The sequence below is a fragment of the Mobula hypostoma genome, chromosome 6 (assembly GCF_963921235.1).
Source record: "Mobula hypostoma chromosome 6, sMobHyp1.1, whole genome shotgun sequence".
NCBI lineage: Eukaryota > Metazoa > Chordata > Chondrichthyes > Myliobatiformes > Myliobatidae > Mobula > Mobula hypostoma.
In genome coordinates, this window is record NC_086102.1 from 64732577 (window position 1) to 64755703 (window position 23127).

Sequence of the window (23127 nt, forward strand, 5' to 3'; positions counted from 1 at the left end):
TATGCCTTCAGGCGCATCTGTGTTGGTGGTCAGCACGGAAGAGATATTGTTATCAGTCTTCTCAGGTCTGCTGATGAGGAAATTGAATATCCAGTTTCAGAGGGAGATACAGGGGCCAGGTCTTGAAGCAGGGTGATTGTGTTGAATGCCCAGCTGTAGTCAATAAATAGCAGCCTGATGTGAGTTCCTGTTGTCCAGAAAATAGTGAAGCATGTACTGTTGACCCGTTGTGCTGATGGATCAATTGGAGTGAATCCAGGTTTTCTGAGGCAGGAGCTGATTCACACAATAACAAACTTCTCAAAGCTCTACGTTGTAGTTGATCTAGGTGCTATCAGATAGGTGTTGAAGAAGGTCACTGTGCTCTTGAGTACCAGTATAGACACATTTTTAAACCAGGTGGGAACCTCAGACCACAGAAGTGAGAAGTTGATACATCATTAATGTATTCTAGCCTGTTGGTCTGCATGGTCTTGGCCAGGTATGCCATTTAGACCAGACGCCTATCGAAATGTGTATAAAAGGCATTCAGCTCATCTGGGAGTGATGGGTCATTGTCCCTTATGCTACCCAATCTCATCTTGCACAAAGTTATATTATATATGTTCTGCCCAGCCGTTCAGCATCTTCCTCTAATTCCGGTTCAGTTCAAATTTCCCCTGCGTTCAAAATGGCTTTCCAAAGGCTGTATCTAGACTTCTTGTATAACTCTGGGTCGTCAGCCGTAAACACCTCCGATCTAGCCCTCAGCAGATTACAAATCTCCTAGTTCATCCAGCACTACTCAGAAGACTTGGAGTGACTTTATGGTACAAACATGTCCAAACATACACTTATGAAGTAAGTGACGACTGTAGCATGTGCATTAAGGATGTTAACAAATCCTTGAGCACAGTCCAGTCCACTGACTGCATTTGCACCTCCGCTTCTGCCGTCCAGCTCTTTGTAGTCCTCTTCACTGGTATCGTATTCTTCAATCTGTGTACGCAGGCAGGAGCAGCTCATCCAGATAGTTGGGTTTACCAGCGTGTGGATGAGAGATGGGTGATGGACATTCTCGCTGGTGATATAGTAGTGGTTGTGTGTTGAGTCCTCGACTATTGCAGGTCATGTGTTGTTAGTAGTTGGGCATAAACGTTAAGCTAACCTGGTTAAAGACCCGCCACAGTGTGGCTGGCGTCAGCATATGCTGCTCCGTACTAAATCACACATTTGCACTCAGTGACCATTTCATTTGTTACAGGAGTGGAGCATGGTGTGGTATTCTACTGCTGTAGCCCATCTACTTCAAGGTTTGATGTGTTGTACATTCAGAGATGTTTGTCTGCACACCGCTGTTGAAATGCATGGTCATTTGAGTTACTGTTGCGTTCCTGTCAGCTTGAACTAGTTTGGCCATTCTCCTCTGACCTCACTCATTTACGAGGTATTTTTGCCCAAGGAACTGCCGATCACTGATTTTTTTTTTTTGTTTATCATACCATTCTCTGTAAACTCGAGATTAAGCATGAAAATTAGCAGTTTCTGAGATACTCAAGCCACGGCGTCGGGCACCAACAATCATTTCATGGTTAAAGACACAGATCACATTTCTTAAAAAAAAATGTTGGTGAACACAGCAGGCCAGGCAGCATCTATAGAAAGAGGTACAGTTGACATTTCGGGCCGAGACCCTTCGTCAGGACAAACTGAAGGAAGAGTTAGTAAGAGATTTGAAAGTGGGAGGGGGATGGGGAGATCCAAAATGATAGGAGCAGACAGGAGGGGGAGGGATGGAGCTAAGAGCTGGAAAGTTGATTGGCAAAAAGGATATGAGAGGATCCTGGGATGGAAGGCCTAGGGAGAAAGAAAGGGGGAGGGGGGAAGCCCAGAGGATGGGCAAGGAGTATAGTGAGAGGGACAGAGGGAGAAAAAAGGAGAGGGAGAATAAATAATGATAATAAATAAAGAAAGAAAGAAAGGAAGGATGGGGTACAAAGGGGAATTGGGGCATTAACAGAAGTTAGAGAAGTCAGTGTTCATGCCATCAGGTTGGAGGCTACCCAGATAGAATATAAAGTGTTGTTCCTCCAACCTTAGTGTGGCTTCATCTTGACAGTAGAGGAGGCCGTGGACAGGCATATCAGAATGGGAATGGGATGTGGAATTAAAATGTGTGGCCACTGGGAGATCCTGCTTTCTCTGGCAGACAGAGCATAGGTGTTCAGCGAAACGGTCTCCCAGCCTGCATTGGGTCTCGCCAATATATAGAAGGCCACATCGGGAGCACTGGACGCAGTATATCACCCCAGCCGACTCACAGGTGAAGCATCACCTCACCTGGAAGAGCTGTCTGGGGCCCTGAATAGTGGTAAGGGAGGAAGTGTAAGGGCATGTGTAGCACTTGTTCCGCTTACAAGAATAAGTGCCTGGAGGAAAATTGGTGGGAAGGGATGGGAGGGACGAATGGACAAGGGAGTTGCGTAGGGAGCGTGATCCCTGCGTAAAGGAGGGGGAGGGGAGGGAAAGATGTGCTTGGTGGTGGGATCCCGTTGGAGGTGGCGGAAGTTATGGAGAATTATATGTTGGACCCCGAGGCTGGTGAGGTGGTAGGTGAGGACAAGGGAAACCCTATTCCTAGTGGGGTGAGAGCAGATGTGCGTGAAATGGGAGAGATGTGTTTGAGAGCAGAGTTGATGGTGGAGGAAGGGAAGCCCCTTTCTTTAAAAAAGGAGGACATCTTCTTCATCCTAGAATGAAAAGCCTCATCCTGAGAGCAGATGTGGCAGAGACGGAGGAATTGCGAGAAGGGGATGGCATTTTTTTACAAAAGACAGGGTGAGAAGAGGAATAGTCCAGATAGCTGTGAGAGTCCGTAGGCTTATAGTAGAGATCAGTAGATAAGCTGTTTCCAGAGACAGAGACAGAAAGATCAAGAAAGGGGAGGGAGGTGTCGGAAAGGGACCAGGTTAAACTTGAGGGCAGGGTGAAAGTTGGAGGCAAAGTTAATGAAGTCGACGAGCTCAGCATGCGTGCAGGAAGCAGCGCCAATGCAGTCGATGTAGTGAAGGAAAAGTGGGGGACATACCAGTATAGGCTTGGAACATGGATTGCTCCGCGAAGCCAGCAAAAAGGCAGGCATAGCTGGGACCCATACAGGCGCCCTCCCCCTTTCTTTCTCCCTAGGCCTCCCGTCCCATGATCCTCTCATATCCCTTTTGCCAATCAACTTTCCAGCTCTTAGCTCCATCCCTCCCCCTCCTTTCTTCTCCTATCATTTTGGATCTCCCCCTCCTCCTCCCACTTTAAAATCTCTTACTATCTCTTCTTTCAGTTAGTCCTGACAAAGGGTCTTGGCCCGAAACGTCAACTGTACCTCTTCCTATAGATGCTGTATTCACCAGCATTTTTTATGTGTGTTGCTTGAAATTCCAGCATCTGCAGATTCCGTTGTGTTTGAGCTCACATTTCTTCCCCATTCTGATATTCGGTCTGAGCAACAACTGAACTTTTTGACCTTGCCTGCATGCCTTTTATGTATTGAGTTGCTGCCATATGATTGCCTGATTAGATATTTGCGTTAACAAGCAGGTGTACCAAAAAAAGTGGCCACTGAGCATCTCCCTACACTTATTACAGTAAGAATTTGATTATCTGGTATACTGAGGCTTTTGCTAATCAGCATATTGGGGATTTTGCTATTTCTGGACTGACAGATTTTCCAGACAATAGGTTGTAATTCTTCATAATCGGCCAACATACCATTGATCCTCAAATTTCAAATGTTACTTAGAAATATAGTATTCTTCAGTGAACTTGGTAGGTGTAAAGGGAGGGCCAGAAAGAACCCAGTGAAATTCAAGCGAGGGTGAGAAATGCAACAAGGCGAGTTACTAATGAGTATAGGAATCAGAGCCCAAATGTGTCGCAGGGAGCACAGCAAATGGCATCCTTTAATCCTTGTGATCCATCAAGCTTTCCAGACAAGAGGATATTAGATTATTGGAGCTTCACTGTATTTTGCTCTGTGCACTGTCCTGTTGCCACATATGGATGATTCTGTATAGAAATGGAAATTCTTTAGCATTTCAAAACAGACATGGTATACAATGGCATTATACAGTGGCATGCAAGGATTCGGGCACTCCAGTCAAAATTTCTGTTACTATGAATAGCTAAGCAAGTAAAAGATGAACTGATTTCCAAAAGGCGTAAAGTTAAAGATGGCACATTTCTTTAAAATTTTAAGCAAGAAGACTTTTTTATTTCCAGCTTTTACAGTTTCAAAATAACAAAAAAGGAAAAGGGCCCAAAGCAAAAGTTTTTTCGTCAGTACTTAGTAACACCCCCTTTGGCAAGTATCACAGTTTGTAAACACTTTTTGTAGCCAGCTATGAGTCTTTCAATTCTCGTTTGTGGAATTTTTCGCCCATTCTTCCTTGCAATAGGTTTTTAGTTCTGTGAGATTCTTGGGTCGTCCTTGAGGTCTATCCACAGATTCTCGATGATGATTAGGTCAGGGGACTGTGAGGGCCATGGAAAAACCTTCAGCTTGCACCTCTTGAGGTAGACCATTGTGGATTTTGGGATGTGTTTAGGATCATTATCCTGTTGTAGAAGCCATCCTCTTTTTATCTTAAGCTTTTTTTTACAGACGGTGTGATGTTTGCTTTCAGAATTTGCTGGTATTTAATTGGATTCATTCTTCCCTCTAATAGTAAATGTTCCCCGTGCCACTGGCTGCAACACAAGCCCAAAGCATGATCGATCCACCCCCGTGCTTAACAGTTGGAGAGGGGTTCTTTTCATGAAATTCTGCACCCTTTTTTCTCCAAACATACCTTTGCTCATTGCAGCCAAAAATTCTACTTTAATTTCATCAATCCACAGGACTTCGTTTCCAAAATGCATCAGGCTTATTTAGATGTTCCTTTAAGCCTTTTGAATAGGACTTTTTGGCCGCAAAAGAGCAGTGCATGCAAGACGACCCAAGAATCTCACAGAACTAGAAGCCTTTTGCAAGGAAGAATAGGCGAAAATCCCCCAAACAAGAATTGAAAGACTCATAACTGGCTACAGAAAGTGTTTACAAGCTGTGATACTTGCCAAAGGAGGTGTTACTAAGTACTGACCATGTAGGGTGCCCAAACTTTTGCTTCGGGCCCTTTTCCTTTTTTGTTTTTTTGAAACTGTAAAAGATGGAAATAAAAGTTTTCTTGCTTAAAGTATTAAAGAAATGTGTCATCTTTAACTTTATGCCTTTTGGAAATGAGTTCATCTTTTACTTGCTTAGCTATTCACAGTAACAGAAATTTTGACCAGGGGTGCCCAAACTTTTGCATACCGCTGTATATGAAGGGCCCAAAGCATTGTTGTGGGATGAGTGGTAGGGATCCTCAATCTCTTTGACCCACTACAGTCAGGTCGGAGGTATAGGAGTATCAGAACTAGGACTACTGACTGGGTAACAGCTTCTTTTCCCCAGGCTGTGAGACTAACGAATACCCTGCCACCACAGAAGTCTCATCATCAGCAAGCTGTTTACTGTACACATTTACCTGTGCTGCACAGTACTTGCAATTTGAAATATATTTTATTAATTTATTTGTGGTAATATTTTGTTTTAAGTGATGTTTTGTGGGTACAGTGGTCTGAGGGAACATTGTTTCACTTGGCTGTAAATGTGCAGTCAGATGACAATAAATTTGAACTTGTAAACTAAATGGTGTCAAATGAATAATCATGTAGCATTTTTATAGTATGTGCAGAAAATCGGGTGCATGTATAATTTAAATACATATTTCCCTCTTTTTTGTTCTTCAGAATAATATGTGGCATTACCCAGTTTACAAATAGAAATCACATTGCATTTGCTGCTTTAGAAGCTGTTGCCTTTCAAACACGTGAGGTAAGCCAGAGTTTCATTCTATCAGTGCATCTCGGGTGTACTTTCATTTTCCCTTACTGAATTGTTCTGGCACAGACAAAATAGAGAATTGGTGAGAGGTTCTCTGTAAATCCTGTCAAACCAATAATACTGCAAGTGCCAACAGCTATTCTATCTTTTGGTACTTTATTGAAGACCTTGAAGTGCAAGGAGACAAAATCCCTTGGTTTGCCTTTGTTATTCTGTGTGTAACCTCAAAAAAGAAACACTCAAATTTGTCAAATATGCTTGCTCATTTACAAATCAATGCTGACTCTATAATACTGTTATTTTTTAATGTCCCCAAAAATGAGTTATTTGTAAAAAAAAACACTGAAAATGTAGCCAATTATAAGAAATGTTGAAAACTGCATGGAATCTAGAAAAATAGCTTAAAATATTTCAAGATCCCATTAGTTGCTGTTAGTGGTTGTGTGTGTGTGTGCGTATGTTTTCTTAAATCATCTCGTCAAGTGCGTGTCATTAAGTGAAGTTCAGTGGAGCACAGAGCCCAAAGTGCCAAAGATACCTTGAAGGTAACATTGCATGTTGCTTTACAGTGTGAACTGCCTGTTGCTGATTATAAGCTGAAATGGGGGGGGGGGGAAAGCGGGCGGGGGTTGAATTAACCAAAATGACACTGTGCAATCTTTGCACCAAACACCAAAAGTCCATGCTTGCACCTTTTAAGGATTTTTTTGTAATTGTACGTAGGTGGTAAACTTCAAGCCAGTAAATAAGGTGCGAGTCAATTAACAAACAAGACAAAATCTGCAGATGCTGGAAATCCAGGCAACACACACAAAATGCTGCCTGGCCTGCTGAGTTCCTCCATTTTGTTTGTGTTGCTAGGAAGTCCATTAATTCAACTTGCAATGCATCAACAAGATCAATTTGTCTTCATAATGAAATGGTCTAGGACCTTTCTGATGATCAAGTTGCTAATACAGATATTGAAGTGTAATATCAATCATTTACCTTTCCAACCATGCTGCCCCTCATCATGTGGTTACATTATCTAAAAGAGGTGCAACCAGTATCAGCATAGAAAAACTTCTGGGTAATTCTTGTAAACTCGAGCCAAACAACCAAAGTGCTCAAAGATCATAATCCTTTCAAAATCCTATCTGCCCATAACTTTTCTTTTGGTTTATGGTTTATAGAAGTAATTTCTTCCAAGTGAAAAGACATTGAGCTGTTGATCTTAATTCAGTGACCTTTATTTGCTTAACCTGTAGTGAGAATGGAAGTTTAAAACCATGCCAGAATTGCAAATAAACAAGAAAACTACACTCATTCCACGCAAGTGTAGTTCATAAAACCAATACCTCTGTATCTTGTCCTTCATTTTGAACTATACTCAAAGTGAACCACTTTGCTGGGAATGTAGTATTAGAAACATAGAAAATAGGTGCAGGAGTAGGCCATTCGGCCCTTCGAGCCTGCACTGCCATTCAGTATGATCATGGCTGATCATTAAACTCAGAACCCTGTACCTGCTTTCTCTCCATACCCCCTGATCCCTTTAGCCACAAGAGCCATGTCTAATTCTCCCTTAAATATAGCCAATGAACTGGCCTCAACTGTTTCCTGTGGCAGAGTTTCCAAGAGTAGAGCTGAACTCTCAAGGTGAATGTTTTTATTGAGTGGAATATTAAATTGTACACAAAATAGAAAAGAAGTTTGAAACTTGTCTGAAGTCTATAAACAAAAATATTGTGGAAAAAAATAAGTTAGAGGGGTAATTAAATGTTGCAGTTCAATAATTGTATGCTGCTTTCAGCTTCTTGAGGCCATGAACAAAGACACTGGGATCAAACAGACACATCTCAGAGTAGACGGAGGAATGACCAGCAACAAGATAATGATGCAACTTCAATCAGATATACTTGGTATACCAGTTGGTAAGGATGCAAAGTTGCACTCTTCCTTCTAATTCCTGCCAGGAAAGGGGACTTGCTTCCAGTCCCCAGTACTTTTTCTTGAATATTGAATATTTGGGGAAGGCTGCTGTTTTTTTTTAAAAAATGAAGAATTGTTCATGACGGAAGTCTCTTATCTGTATTAAATATAGTTTTATAGAGTGAGTTTGGGCTGTTGTGAAATCGCAGATAAAAACAAAGTGCTGGAAAGACTGTAACATTGTGTAAAGAGAAACAGTTTACACTTTAATTTTGAAACTCTTTGTTGGATCTGGAAAAGTTCAGTTGAATGTCAGAGAATGTATACTGTATTCAACCTGAAACTCTTACTCTTCGCAGACATCCTCGAAACCAAAAACCCAATGAATGAATGACAAAAAAAGTTAGAATCCCAAAGGCCCCCCCATGCACAAGCAGCAGCAAAAGTATTAAACCCTCCCATCTCCCCCTCCCCCTACTTGCTCCAACAAAAGCATCAACCCTCCATCACCCACCACGCAAGCAATAGCAAAGCCCCCAAAGAGGTCATGATCTAGAATCCATCTAAAACCTCTATCCATCCCAACACTTCATCTCAGACAGGCGCTCTCTCTCCCTAGAGGAGAGAGATATCGTTCCTACAACGAGAGGGGAGACCAACAGCTCGCTGTTTTGATGTTACAATCTGCCACATCGCTTCTCCAAGTACCCTGACCCAAGAATCAACAGGCTCTCTCTCACCATCAAAAGAAGTGAGATTGGTTGAGTGCAGGGGCCTTCTTTCGAAGGCAGCTTACACCGTCTGCTGTCTCGACATTTCAGTCTCCAGTGACACTTCAGTTGGCAATGTCAGTGAGGAATCTGGTCATCCATGGGGCTGCACCCCAAAGGTGCATGTCTTCCAGGCTGCACCAGGAGATTTTGAAATGCCAGGCCAATCAGAGTCAGCCCACTGCCGATGAAGAACCATAGTCTGAGCTGCAGCTATAGATCATGGACTCTGACAGGGCTCCAGCCACCTTTGAAAGAAAAAGAAACATGAGAAGAGAAGAATAACATGTTTTGTGGATAAACTGGAAGAAGTCACCTGGGTCTACAAAAACCTCTGGAGCTGTCTGAAAGGCTGAAATCTTGTGTTTCTTTTCACAGGTTCTGCCTGAACCTGCTGTGTCTCTTGAATTTTCTGTTTCTATTTCATATTTTGAGCACTTGTCTATTTGGTTTGTATTAATAAAGTATGAAGTTCCTCAAAAGCTTTGAATAAATGGAGGTTGGTAGGATTTCTGTGGAGCTCCCAACTTTTTGCTTGAAGATTGTTGGAAGCTCATGAGGAAATCATGAGAATCATTGACAAAAAAGTGGTCAACTTTTTACAAGTTTAAAAAAATGTTTTATTACATTGGTGTCAAGCTGTTTTAATTTGGGAGTTGTTTAATAACGGTGGCACAATGCCTACACTTCTGCACCCATTGTTTTGGAATGTATGTAATTCTGAGTGTGGCATTGCGTTCCACTGTTCCATTGTATCAGAAGCATCCTCTATCTGATTAAATGTTCCAAAATCTACCAGGATCCAAGCTCTATCTATCGAACGTATGGTGTCCTGGAGTGAGTTCTCTTTTGCTTAATGATCAATGACAGGCCAAGAAGTTGTGTTGCAGCTTTATAAAACTCTAGTTAGGCCACATCTGGAGTATTGCATACAATTCTGGTCACTCCATTGTAAGAAGGATGTTGAGACTTTGGAGAGGGTGCAGAAGAGGTTTACCAGGATGTTGACTGCATTAGTGAACATGCTATAACGAGAGATTGGACAAACTTGAGTGGTTTTCTCTGGAGTGACAGAGGTTGAAGGGAGATCTGATAGAGGTTTATAAGATTACGACAAGCATAGATAGAGTAGACAATATCTTTTTCCAAGGATTGAAATATCTAATACCAGAGGGCATGCATTTAAGGTGATAGAAGAGTGAATTCAAAGGTGACGTGAGAGGCAAGTTTTTTTTTAATACTAGAGTGGTGAGTGCCTGGAATGCATTGCCTGGGGTGGTGATAGAGGCAGAAACATTAGAGACATTTAGATCGATTCATGAATAAGGAAAATGGAAGGATCTGGGTATTGTCTAGGCAGAAGAAATTAGATTAATTGGTTACTTTATTACTAATTTAAATGGTTCCACACAAAATTGTGGCCAAGGGGCCTGTTCCTATGCTGTACTGTTCTGTGTTCTATAATACATACATGCAGCTCTACGTTTTCAGAACGTTTCTTTTGTTGCTCAGAATATGTAAACATTAGGCTTATTGAGCATAAGCAATAAGTGCCTTTGGTACATTATTTTCATTGTATGGTTATGTTCACTATTTAAAATCTACTGATGGAAAGGTCCGTCACTTTTTAATTCTTTATGAATCATTATGGATTGTATTTTTTTAAAGCTGTTCCAACACACTCCTTCCATCCTTTGTTTTAATCTCAATAAAATTAAAATTGTCCAAAATTGTGTTGATTGTGCCCTAACCTGCACCAAGTTCAAACTAATTTAAAAGTTACTAGCACTGAAATTATCATCTGGACTTGTTCCATGGATCACACATAAAAGTTGCTGGTGAACGCAGCAGGCCAGGCAGCATCTATAGGAAGAGGTACAGTCGACGTTTCGGGCCGAGACCCTTCGTCAGGACTCTTCTTGTTCCTATAGATGCTGCCTGGCCTGCTGCGTTCACCAGCAACTTTTATGTGTGTTGCTTGAAATTCCAGCATTTGCAGATTTCCTCATTGTTCCATGGATGGTTGGTTTGTGATAGAAGGAGGGATTGAGTAAACAAGGCTGGTATTCTCTGGAGTTTTGAAGAATATGAAGAGATATATTGAGGCTGGCAGACTGTTACTTGTGTGGAACAGTTATGAACGAGGAAGCACATTTTCACAATCTTGGTTGGTATATACAACGAGAAATTTATTTTCAGAAGGTGATAGATACTTTGTTTGCTAAATAAGCACTGCCTTCTTGAGACAGCACATGCACAAAAATCCCAAATCCCAACTGAGTGAGCAATTTGTGTGTTTTGCTTTCTGGCAGTAAAACCGAGCATGACACAAACAACTGCACTAGGAGCAGCCATGGTGGCTGGTGCTGCAGAAGGTATTGGAGTCTGGAATCTGCCAGAAGACAGTTCCTCATTCTCAGACTGGGAGAAATTTGAACCACAGATAGAGATTGAAGGTAAGAAAACATTTGACTTAGAAATCTTTTCACAGGCCATCTGTTGCATTAGAAGATTTTTTTAGTTTAATAGAATGGTATAAATGTATTTCTAATTTTAATTTAACTGCAATGTTACAATCCACCTTGAACCTGATTTAAGATTTTCATTGCTTCCCTCATTACAAGAATGGATGACTTCAATGTTGATGTAAATGCTATCAACATTAGAGTAACAGAAAATTGGAATTTAAAAAAATACTTTTTCTTTAGTCACGTTAAGTAGCGTAATGCCATCTTGTCTTTTAGCACATTCTTTATTCATTGGATTTCCATTGTCTTGAATCCCCAGCCAGTGCTTGCTGTAAGGTGTATCCGTTTGTGAACTGGTCTGTGATGCAGTGCAAGTAGTGTAAAATACTACCTGTTCCTCATTTATCGTATCGTGTTGTCAGAGGTAATACTTCAAAAAGTGAAATGCCTTAATGTATCACAGTGAAGTGCACTAATCCAGAATTGGTTGATAAGTATGAGAAAGTATCAGATGAGAGATTGAGTGATGCAGGATTATAGAGTGAATACTAGTGTGGAGTTGAGACAGATACAGATATACCTTGAAGAGCAGTAAGATCATTAGAGGCTGCACAAGGCACCACTTTCAGTTTAACAGTAGACCTGGGACAGGAGGAAGTTTGAATCCAAAAAGAGCAATGCCATAAAGGCATCTGAGCAAAAGAATGAGATCAAGCTTCCACACGTGACATGGCTAATTACTTAGTTTAAACCCATCACACCTACTGGGGCATCGACCGTCAACAACAGCTCATCGAAGTCCTCTGTCCTGAGCTAATCTGTTAAGTTGTTGCCAGCTGTAGCCCATCTTTACGTCTTCTAGGAAAAGATCCTTCCTCTGTCAGGGATGAGATCTTTTGGATCTTCTTTGGTGTTTCCTTAGCTCTGATTTTTATGGGATGGGGTTGTTAACCCCGTGCCCAACTCCCCTCCTTTTGCAGCTGGGCTTGGGACCACCCATAGTGGAGTTACAAGGCTAATTGAATGCCATTAAAATATGGAAGAATTTCTAGTGCACTTTATTTAATATATTTCTTAATCCGCAGAGAGCAACAAACGGTTTCGTCGCTGGAAGTTAGCTGTACAAAAGTCAATAGGCTGGGCAGAGCACAGTGACGATGATTTTGGTGAGTGTTGGGGTAAAAGTCATAAAAAGAACCAGCCATAAACAGCACCAATTAAGATGAGAGAAATGAAAATTTATAAGGCGAAGTGTATGAAAAAAGTTATCGTAAATGAAGTACAGAAGTAGGTATAAATAGTAAATAGTGGGGTTTCAACATATAAATATTAAAATTGTAGTACACAGAGGAGTGAAGGGACTTGCACAAGGACACTAAGTGCACTGTATGAACAGGAGCATCTAAGAAAATAGGAATAGGTCATTTATTTAGAAATACAGTGCTGAACAAGGCCTTCCGCCCAACAACCTGCACTGCCCTGCAACCTACCTATTTAACACTAGCCTAATCACAGGACAGTTTGCAATGATTGGTTAACCTGCTAACCGGTATGTCTTTGGAGGTAACCAGAGCACCTGGAGCAAACCCACGCAGTCATGGAAAACGTGCAGGCTCCTTGCAGATGGTGCCAGAATTGAAATCTGATCTCTGGAATGCCTGAGCTATAATCATGTCACTCTGACAGCTACGCTACCATGGTGCCCCAAGCCTTGTCCCCTCAATCCTGCTACGCCATTGAGTATGATCTTGCCTGATTTCCTTTTCTATGCCAATTTCTCAAGTCTTTAATTGCTGGATCTTACAAAATGTATCCTCCTCTTCAGATACCTCCCAATGATCCCACTCCAGAACCCGCTGGGCAGAGATTTGCTAAGGCTCATGAGAAGTTGTTCTATTGTAACTCCATTTTAACTGACTGTCACCCTACCTTGAAAATACACCTGTTCATTGATATTCTAACCCCCCCCCGCCTGTCACTCCTATGCAAATATCTTGACACCTAACCTACCATCCGCATAAGGATTACGTGCTTCAGTGAGATTGTCCCTCTTTCTTTTAAACTTGAAATTTTTTTAGCTGGTAGTGGAAAGTCAACACTATATATTTAGTTAACTGCATCTTGTAATTTACTTCAGATTATTTAATTCAATTGGGGGCGTCACGTGATGACGTGGGATTGAGACGTGTAAATCCAGCTCTCCCGCAACAAATCAGTAAAGTACCGTTTAAATAATACAAAGTTGGTAAATATTTTCTGAAAACTATTTATAAACTTTGTAAGACTACTTTGCGATATGCCTCCTAAACCGCAACAAAAGAAGTCTGCTGTTGCGAAGCAGCCGCGAGACGGGAAGAAAAAAGAGCCTACTGCAACGATGGAGCCTCGGACTCATTTCAAAGATGGATCCCGGATGTTTTGCAAATGGGAGAGGAGGTTCGACCAATTGAAATTGAGCGGGCACATAGAGCTCTAAGACCAAAACCAAAAGATGATCAATATCCACGATCGATTTTAATAAAATTCTTAAGATTTCAAAACAAGGAAAGGATTCTACAGGCAGCTGCTCGAGCTGCCAAAGATAGAAAAGGGCCATTAAAGGGAACAAAGTTTTTTTCTACCCTGATATAAGTTACGAACTTTTGAAGAAAAGGAAGAAGTTTAATCCAGTGGAAAAAACCCTATGGGAGCATGGTTATCAATTTATACTGCGTTATCCTGCAACTTTGAAGATTTTTTTGCCTGGTGGAGAAAAAAGAGTTTTTGATGACTACCAGAAAGCAGAGCAGTTTGTGCGAGATTCTCTGAATATTCACCAGATACAAGAACAAACTCAGGAGAGCGAGATAGATTGAAGATGAAGATTAGGTTAAGGAATGGACTTGTTGGATTTTTGAAGCTGGATGAATGTATAAATATATTATTAATTATATGAGGGGGGGTAAGAAAGGTTAATACTGGAGGAAATTAGTTGGGAATGTTACGTACCCTGTAACTGGGTTGCCAAACCAGCAGAAATGGATCACTCAGTTGGAGTCTGGAGTACTAGAACTAAGAAAGTTTTATTAAAGAAACAAGCAACACAGTAATCGAAAGGATAATAAATGCAACAGTTCAGCGATGATAAACACACATGTGCACAGAATTAAGATAACAGCATCAATCAAGCTCTATCGTTGTCTAGGGGTAAATGACCAAATTTCAAAATGACTCAAAAGTTCAGTCCAGTTCAGTTCGCAGTAATCGTTGCCATGGCGATGGACAACGTGGGGGAAGAGAGAGATAGAACAGGAACAACTGATCATTCAGAACACTGCTTCACTCACAGACCGGCGAGATGGCTCACAAGCAGCTTTTGGGCGGGTCCTTGGTGATGTCACCTGAGGTCACCGACTGTGACCCCTCCTCCAGATGTGGTCGATCCTCTGCAGCGAACCCGGCACCCAGGCAAGGGCGGACACACACTGGGTTCCCGCTGATCGTACCTTTCCACCCTGGTCGTTGTCTGGTACTTCTCACCCACTCGTGAGAGGCGCACCGCTTCCAGGGTCTCGTTACCTCGGGTGGCGTGTGTGTCTGTCTTAGCGAACCTGTCCCTTTTTATCCCCCTGCTGGGGTATCGCCTGTCCATCACTTCAAACAGTTCAGGGTTCAAAGGGGGAGCCGCTCCAGACAGCTCTCTCTCTCCCACGTCCCTTCATTACACATCTCCAGACGCTGCTCCATTGTTCCTTATCTCTCCTTCCCCTGAGGGCAGGTGGCAGACCAACTGCTGATGTCACTGATGCTAACCCAGGCCAGCAAACATCTTAATTTTATGTGTATTCTCGTAACACTTCCCCCCTTTAAGGATTTTTACCGGGAGGTAAAAATTACAAACATGACTACATTATTTGATACACACACAAATATGCATCTTTATCAGTTATTTGGCTAATACAGAGAATTTGAAGCTGTCAACACCTTGACAGACAGTCATTACGTTTTCTGTTCCTTTTACACGTGTTATTAATAATCCCTTAGACCAGGCTCCAACTCAGCAAACTTCATAGTGGCCAAAAACACTGATGAATTGCGATCAATGTAACCTCTCATTTGGTTTTGTCCCGGACCACAACAACAAGGATCGTCCCATTCCGACTCAATTTTCTCTCGCAAGGGCTTAGTAGGAGGGGGACGGGTATTGACTGCAGAGTTATTGCAAAACATCCTGCAGTACCCCACCATCTCCAAGAGCCTTCTGAGGGCCCTCTTGTCTGTCGGGGTTGGGAGGTCAGCGATAGCCTGCACTGTAGCTTGCATCACTGCCAGCTGCCCCTGTGTCACCACAATTCCCAGGTAAGTGACCCTCATGTGGCCAAATTCATTTTTTTCAAGGTTCACTATCAAACTGGCTTCAGACAGCCGTATTAAATTGCCAATACACACCTCTGTGTTCATCAGCCCTTTAGTCACTGAATTACTCATTAAATATGGGTGTTGTTTACTTGGCTGCCCTATTGTAACCACAATCACCCAAAGTCCCAGTTCTTTGCATTTCCTCGGGACAATCAAACACATGGGTGCGAGTCATTTAATTACTCCTTCTAAAGATTCGCTTTGTTCGGGGATTAAGGGAGAGACCTTATCAGTAGACCTGGCCAAAACAATAGCCTTCTCCCATCTGACCGATCCCATCCTAATCTTTTCAAAATGGTTTTTTCCTCTTATCAAGGGGCCCCTAGCTTCATTGATTTCCACGCTAACACCGACTAGGTTTGTTAGCATATCAAAAGCCGGTGACCGTCTCAGTTCGCGTCGGTCATGATCAATAACATTTCTCCCCCTGGGCAGTCGGTAAATCTCTTTCATGATTCCACCAACTGTTTCCTCCAGCACCGCAAAATGTCCACCGGGGGGTACCTCGTGGACCATGTTAAAAACCTCATCCCCATAACTCTTTTGCACCACCCCCCACTCCTCATCTGCGGATACTGTACTTGATTTCCCTTTCTTCCTTAGCACTTCCTCATCCGCACAATAGCCTACTAGTTCCCTTGTCAAGGCTGTGTCAGAGAGAGCTGTCTCTGCAAAAACCATCAGCCCCTCGTCTCGCTCCTGCGTCTGCACAAATTCTTTCCTGGCTACTGCTACGTCCGTCCCAGCTCCCTCACTACCTCTTATCTCACTACACCCTGTCTCATACAAGGTTGGCAAAAATGTTTCAGCTAAATTCACTATCGCGGGCCCGCGATGAACCTGTGAGTCCATGGGCGGGGCCTCAATGCTGGCAGGCTGACCTGTCAATCTCACGACTGGGAACACGATTCCTCCGGCGATGTCATTACCGAGCAAGACTTCCACGTCTTTCATCGGTAATTCGGACCTCACCCCAATCGTGACTAGTCCAGAGACCAGGTTGCTCTGTAAGTGTATCTGGTGCAAAGGGACTGACTCTGTCCCTTCCCCAACACCTTTGACCTCTACCTCCCCAGTCTGGGTCTCTGAGCTAAACTCTAATACACTCTTCAATATCAATGACTGACACACTCCCGTGTCTCTCCAGATCCGCACTGGAACTGGTTTTAACCTCTCCTTCACTGACAACAGTCCGGCCGAGATAAACCTCTCGCGCCCTTCCTGGACTTTTTCAGACCTGTCCTTCCCTAGCGGTTCGCTTAATAGCTCGATACAGCCATTCAAAATTTCCGCTTTTCCTTTCCCCGTCTCCTTCCTTGGGGCAAAGCACCTGGACGCAAAGTGTCCGGCTTTCCCACAATTATAACAGACGACCCCAGGAGACTTCCTACCAGACTGCTCCCGGTCTACCTTATCCTTTTCACTAGTCCCCGGCTTACTTTCTGACTTTTCCGGCGGACTCTCCCCGCCGTCCTGACTACCCTTCTGGTAGCCTTTACTCGGGGCAAACTTCATTTTATGCGTCAACGCATACTCATCCGCCAACTTAGCAGTTGCGGCTAACGTGGCTGCCTCTTTCTCATCGAGGTAGGGTCTCATACCCTCAGGGACACAACCTTTAAACTGCTCAATCAGGATCAGTTGTAGTAGTCTGTCATAATCCCCCTCTACCCCCTTCGAGGCGCACCAACGCTCACAATATGTCTGCATCTCACGGGCAAACTCCAAATACGTGCGGTCCCACTGTTTCCTCGCATTCCGGAACTTCTGCCGGTATGCCTCCGGGACCAACTCATAAATCCTGAGGATGGCCTCTTTCACCACCTCATACCTCTGGGCATCTTCCACGGACAAAGCTGAGTAAGCTTCTTGGGCCTTCCCTTTCAGTACACTCTGAAGTAAAACAACCCACTTATCCCTCGGCCAGTCCTGACTTATAGCCACTTTTTCGAAGTGGAGAAAGTACCGATCCACGTCGGTATCGTCAAATGGGGGAACCAGCCTAACCTCCTGGGTCGCCCGGAACCCTCCACCTTGGTTCGGCACGAGCCCCTGCTCGGCCCTTATCTTTAACTTCTCCAGCTCAAATTACCTTTCCCTCTGTTTCTCCTCTCTCTCCAACTGTCTTTCTCTCTCTTGCCTTTCTAACTCTCTCTCCTTCTCTTCGTGTTCTAACTGCCGTACCCGGAACTCGTGCTCGAGTCTCAGTTTTTCAAGCTGTACCTGTACTGCATCTCCAGCAGGTTTTTCAATAGACACCACCCCCAGCTCACCTTGGGGAACCACACCTTTAGATACATAGTGCTCTACAATAGCTCTGTGTATCTCCTCTCTCCTCATTGTTGACTTCACCTTAGCAAGATTCAACCGTTTGGCCACAGCTATCAATTCCGATTTCCTGGCATCCTCTAATGCCTCCAAGGTCGGCGCCTTTATAAATTCCTCAGCCTCCATTTCTGCTGTTTGTCTTTTCTTTCTTTCGGGAATTTTAACCCAATCAATTTACTCCGTCCCAAATTTAGCGTTCAAAATCGTGGACGAGAACCCCACTTATGTTACGTACCCCGTAACTGGGTTGCCAAACCAGCAGAAATGGATCACTCAGTTGGAGTCTGGAGTACTAGAACTAAGAAAGTTTTATTAAAGAAACAAGCAACACAGTAATCGAAAGGATAATAAATGCAACAGTTCAGCGATGATAAACACACATGTGCACAGAATTAAGATAACAGCATCAATCAAGCTCTATCGTTGTCTAGGGGTAAATGACCAAATTTCAAAATGACTCAAAAGTTCAGTCCAGTTCAGTTCGCAGTAATCGTTGCCATGGCGATGGACGACGTGGGGGAAGAGAGAGATAGAACAGGAACAACTGATCATTCAGAACACTGCTTCACTCACAGACCGGCGAGATGGCTCACAAGCAGCTTTTGGGCGGGTCCTTGGTGATGTCACCTGAGGTCACCGACTGTGACCCCTCCTCCAGATGTGGTCGATCCTCTGCAGCGAACCCGGCACCCAGGCAAGGGCGGACACACACTGGGTTCCCGCTGATCGTACCTTTCCACCCTGGTCGTTGTCTGGTACTTCTCACCCACTCGTGAGAGGCGCACCGCTTCCAGGGTCTCGTTACCTCGGGTGGCGTGTGTGTCTGTCTTAGCGAACCTGTCCCTTTTTATCCCCCTGCTGGGGTATCGCCTGTCCATCACTTCAAACAGTTCAGGGTTCAAAGGGGGAGCCGCTCCAGACAGCTCTCTCTCTCCCACGTCCCTTCATTACACATCTCCAGACGCTGCTCCATTGTTCCTTATCTCTCCTTCCCCTGAGGGCAGGTGGCAGACCAACTGCTGATGTCACTGATGCTAACCCAGGCCAGCAAACATCTTAATTTTATGTGTATTCTCGTAACAGGAACAGTAATACTAATTTTGTCTATATATATATAACTTTTTTTGTTGCGGGGGAGCTGGAAGAAGCACTGATCGATTGCTACGTTAATCATGTGTGCAAGCGTGGCTTTTGACGCGACCCGTAAAATGGAGGGGGGTAGTGTTGTGTATCCTTTCATTCACAACATTAGTTGGGGGGTATTTTGTTTTTTCTTTTTTTTCTATCTTTTTTTCTTTTTGCCTGGAAGGTTGGGGGGGGAACACATAGCAACATGGTGAAGTTTAAAGAGATTCCCCAAGGAACTATGAGAGTTGAGAAGATAAGTAATGTTTTAGATTGGAGTAACTTTGTTAAGAATAATGACTAATTTATTGAATTTTTTGAGTTTTAATGTTAATGGGCTTAATGGACCAGTGAAAAGAAAAAGAATCTTAACACATATTAAAAAAATGAAGATAGATTTAGCTTTTTTACAGGAAACGCACCTAACAGAAACAAAACATCAGAAACTAAAGAGAGATTGGGTGGGTAGTGTTGTTGCGGCTTCATTTAATTCAAAAGCGAGGGGAGTAGCAATTTTGATCAATAAAACGTTACCAATTAGAATACAAAATGTAATAACTGATTCTGCGGGGAGATATGTGATTATACATTGTTAACTTTTTTCTGAACTATGGACTTTTATGAATATTTATGCACCAAACGAAAATGATGCAAAATTCATACAAGAAGCTTTTTTGAATTTGGCGGATGCACATGAAAAAATATTAATTGGAGGAGACTTTAATTTTTGCTTAGACCCAGTCTTAGATAGATCAACCAAGGCTGTTATAAAATCGAAGGTAGTAAATTTAACTTTATCATTGATGAAAGATTTAAATTTGATTGATATATGGAGAAGAATCAATCCTAAAGAAAGAGACTATTCGTTCTATTCTCATAGACATAAAACTTACTCAAGGATAGATTTTTTTCTATTATCAATGCATATTCAACACAGAGTGAAAAATATGGAATATAAAGCAAGAATATTATCAGATCATTCTCCTTTATTAATGACAATAATAATGGCTGATAAGGAAGAAGTGGCTTATAGATGGAGATTTAATTCAACATTATTAAAACGTCAAGATTTTTGTGATTTTATGAAAAAGCAGATTCAATTTTTTTTGGATACAAATTTTCATTCAATGGAGGATAAATTTATATTATGGGATGCGATGAAAGCATATCTTAGGGGCCAGATAATAAGTTATACGTCTAAAATTAAGAAAGAATATATGGCAGAACTAGATCAATTGGAAAAAGAGATTACAAGAATAGAAAAAGAATCTCAAAGATATATGTCAGAAGAAAAACGAAGACAACTTGTCAATAAGAAGTTACAATATAATACGCTTCAGACATATAGAACGGAAAAAGCAATTATAAGAACTAAACAAAGGTATTATGAGATAGGTGAGAGAGCACATAAAATTCTTGCCTGGCAGTTGAAAACAGAACAAGCTTCCAAAACAATAAATGCAATTAGAACAAGGGCAAATAAAATATCTTATAAACCTCTTGAAATAAATGAAACCCTTAAAAATTTTTATTCTGAATTATATCAATCAGAATCCCAAAATGATGTTAATGAGATAGAAAGGTTTTTATCACAAGTTTCTCTTCCAAAATTGAATTTGGAAGAACAGAGGGGATTAGATATGCCTTTTACATTAAAAGAAGTTGAAGAAGCTTTAGGATCACTTCAAAGTAATAAATCTCCAGGAGAAGATGGTTTTCCACCTGAATTTTATAAAAAAATTTAAAGATTTATTATTTCCTCTTTTTATGGAACTAATACGTCAAGCAGAAAAAATACATAAACTCCCAGAATCTTTTTCAACAGCGATTGTAATAGTATTGCCAAAAAAGGACAGAGATCCTATGAAACCAACATCATACAGGCCTATTTCTTTATTGAATACAGACTATAAAATAATAGCAAAAATCTTATTGAATAGATTATCTAAATATTTACCAAAATTAATACATATGGATCAAACAGGATTTATTAAAAATAGACAATTGGCAGATAATGTAACTCGGCTACTCAGTATAATTCATTTGGCACAAAAAAGGGATGAGAAGAGTATAGTAGTAGCTTTGGATGCAGAAAAAGCATTTGATAGATTAGAATGGGATTTTTTATTTAAGGTATTAGAAAAATATGGGTTAGGAACATCTTTTATAAATTGGATTAAAACTTTAAATTCTAACCCTAAAGCTAAAGTAGTGACAAACTCTCAAATTTCAACACCATTCCAGTTAAAAAGGTCAACTAGACAAGGTTGTCCACTATCACCTGCTTTATTTGTATTGGCGATAGAGCCATTAGCAGAACTAATTAGAATTGATCCAGATATTATGGGTTTTAGAGTTAACCAAGAGGAATATAAAATTAATCTTTTTGCCGATGATGTTTTGATTTATTTAACAAACCCACAACATTCGTTACATAAATTATCTTCTAGATTGGATGAATATGGGAAGGTATCAGGTTACAAAATAAACTGGAATAAAAGTGAAATTTTACCTCTTACTAAAGGAGACTATAGTCAATGTCGATTAGTAACCCAATTTAGATGGCCGGTAAATGGTATAAAGTATTTAGGTATAAGACTTGATAATGATGTAAAGAATTTATATAAATTTAATTATTTACCACTATTGAAAAAAATTCAAGAAGATCTTGACAAATGGATGATATTACCAATAACATTAGTAGGTAGAGTCAATGTTGTAAAAATGAATATATTTCCTAGATTACAGTATTTGTTTCAAACATTACCAATACAATTGCCACAGAAATTTTTTCAAGAGTTAAATAAATGTGTGAGAAAATTTCTTTGGAAAGGTAAAATGTCAAGAATATCATTGGAAAAACTGACATGTAAATTTGGGTTAGGAGGGTTACAACTTCCAAACTTTAAAAACTAATATAAAGCAAATCAACTTAGATTTATTGCATCTTTTTTCGATGATCAAAAACCAGCATGGATTAAAATAGAACTAGACAAGATAGGAGAAAATAAACCTGAAGACTTTATATATAAATGGGAATCTAAATGGATACGGGAAAAGAAAGAATCTCCTATATTAACACATTTGATTGATCTATGGAATAAGATAAATGTTGATAAGGAAACACAGAAATCTCTATTAGCAAGGAGACCTTTGTTTCAAAACAGACTTATTTCTTTTACAATGGACAATCGACTTTTATATAATTGGTACCAAAAAGGGATTAAATTTATAGGAGATTGTTTTGAGCGAGGTATATTGATGTCATTTGAACAATTAAAGGATAAATATAAAGTATCTAATAATACTTTCTTTTGTTACTTTCAATTAAGGGCTTACTTAATAGGTAAGCTGGGTCAAACAATGTTTTTGCCAAAGCCTAATGAAATTGAAATTTTAATTCAAAAAGGGAAAATTAAAAAATTTATTTCTTGTATGTATAATTTGATTCAAGAACAGACAATTAAACAAGGAACCCATAAGTCAAATCAAAAATGGGAAACAGATCTGAATATTAATATTGATGAAACAAATTGGTCAAGACTTTGTCTTGACAGTATGACAAATACAATAAATGTTCGACTTAGATTAGTACAATATAATTTTTTACACCAATTATATATTACACCACAAAAAATAAATAGATTAAATTCAAATCTATCTGATAAATGTTTTCGGTGTAATCAAGAAATTGGTTCTTTTTTACATTCTACTTGGTCTTGTTTTAAAATTCAACCCTTTTGGATAAATTTAAGAGTCTTATTGGAACAAATTACTGGAATTCAACTTCCACATAACCCTGTATTATTTCTATTAGGTGATATTGAAGGGATAAAACCGAAACTTAAATTGAATAAATATCAGAAAGAATTTATAAAAATTGCATTGGCAGTAGCTAAGAAGACTATAGCAGTTACTTGGAAATCTGATTCGTATTTAAGTATGAATCGTTGGAATAATGAAATGGCTAGTTCTATTCCACTTGAAAAAATTACTTATAATTTAAGAGATAAATATGTAACATTTTTGAATATTTGGCGCCCTTATTTATAAAAGATAGGATGGCATATTTAAGTGCTCCGATAAAGATTTTGGTTACTTGGGGAAAGTAACGAATAATTATACCAAATTTATTTTGAATCCCATGGAGCATGTGGAAACCTTCCAATACCCAGGCGGCTCTTTTTTTCTCTTTCTTTCTTTCTAGGTAGGACTATATATGGGGGGGGGA

General features: G+C 40.8%; 1 protein-coding gene across 2 annotated transcripts in view; it reads left to right on the top strand.

Annotated features, from left to right (window-relative positions):
* The window catches only part of gk (glycerol kinase), a 134650-nt gene that overhangs the window by 103794 nt on the left and 7729 nt on the right, over positions 1–23127 (top strand). Inside the window, exons 15-18 of one of the 2 annotated variants that reach the window (XM_063050890.1) lie at positions 5803–5887; positions 7689–7809; positions 10890–11033; positions 12131–12211. In XM_063050890.1, the coding sequence (XP_062906960.1) occupies positions 5803–5887; positions 7689–7809; positions 10890–11033; positions 12131–12211 (431 nt within the window). The remainder of the gene's footprint in view (positions 1–5802; positions 5888–7688; positions 7810–10889; positions 11034–12130; positions 12212–23127) is intronic. The other variant, XM_063050891.1, reaches the window with a different exon arrangement.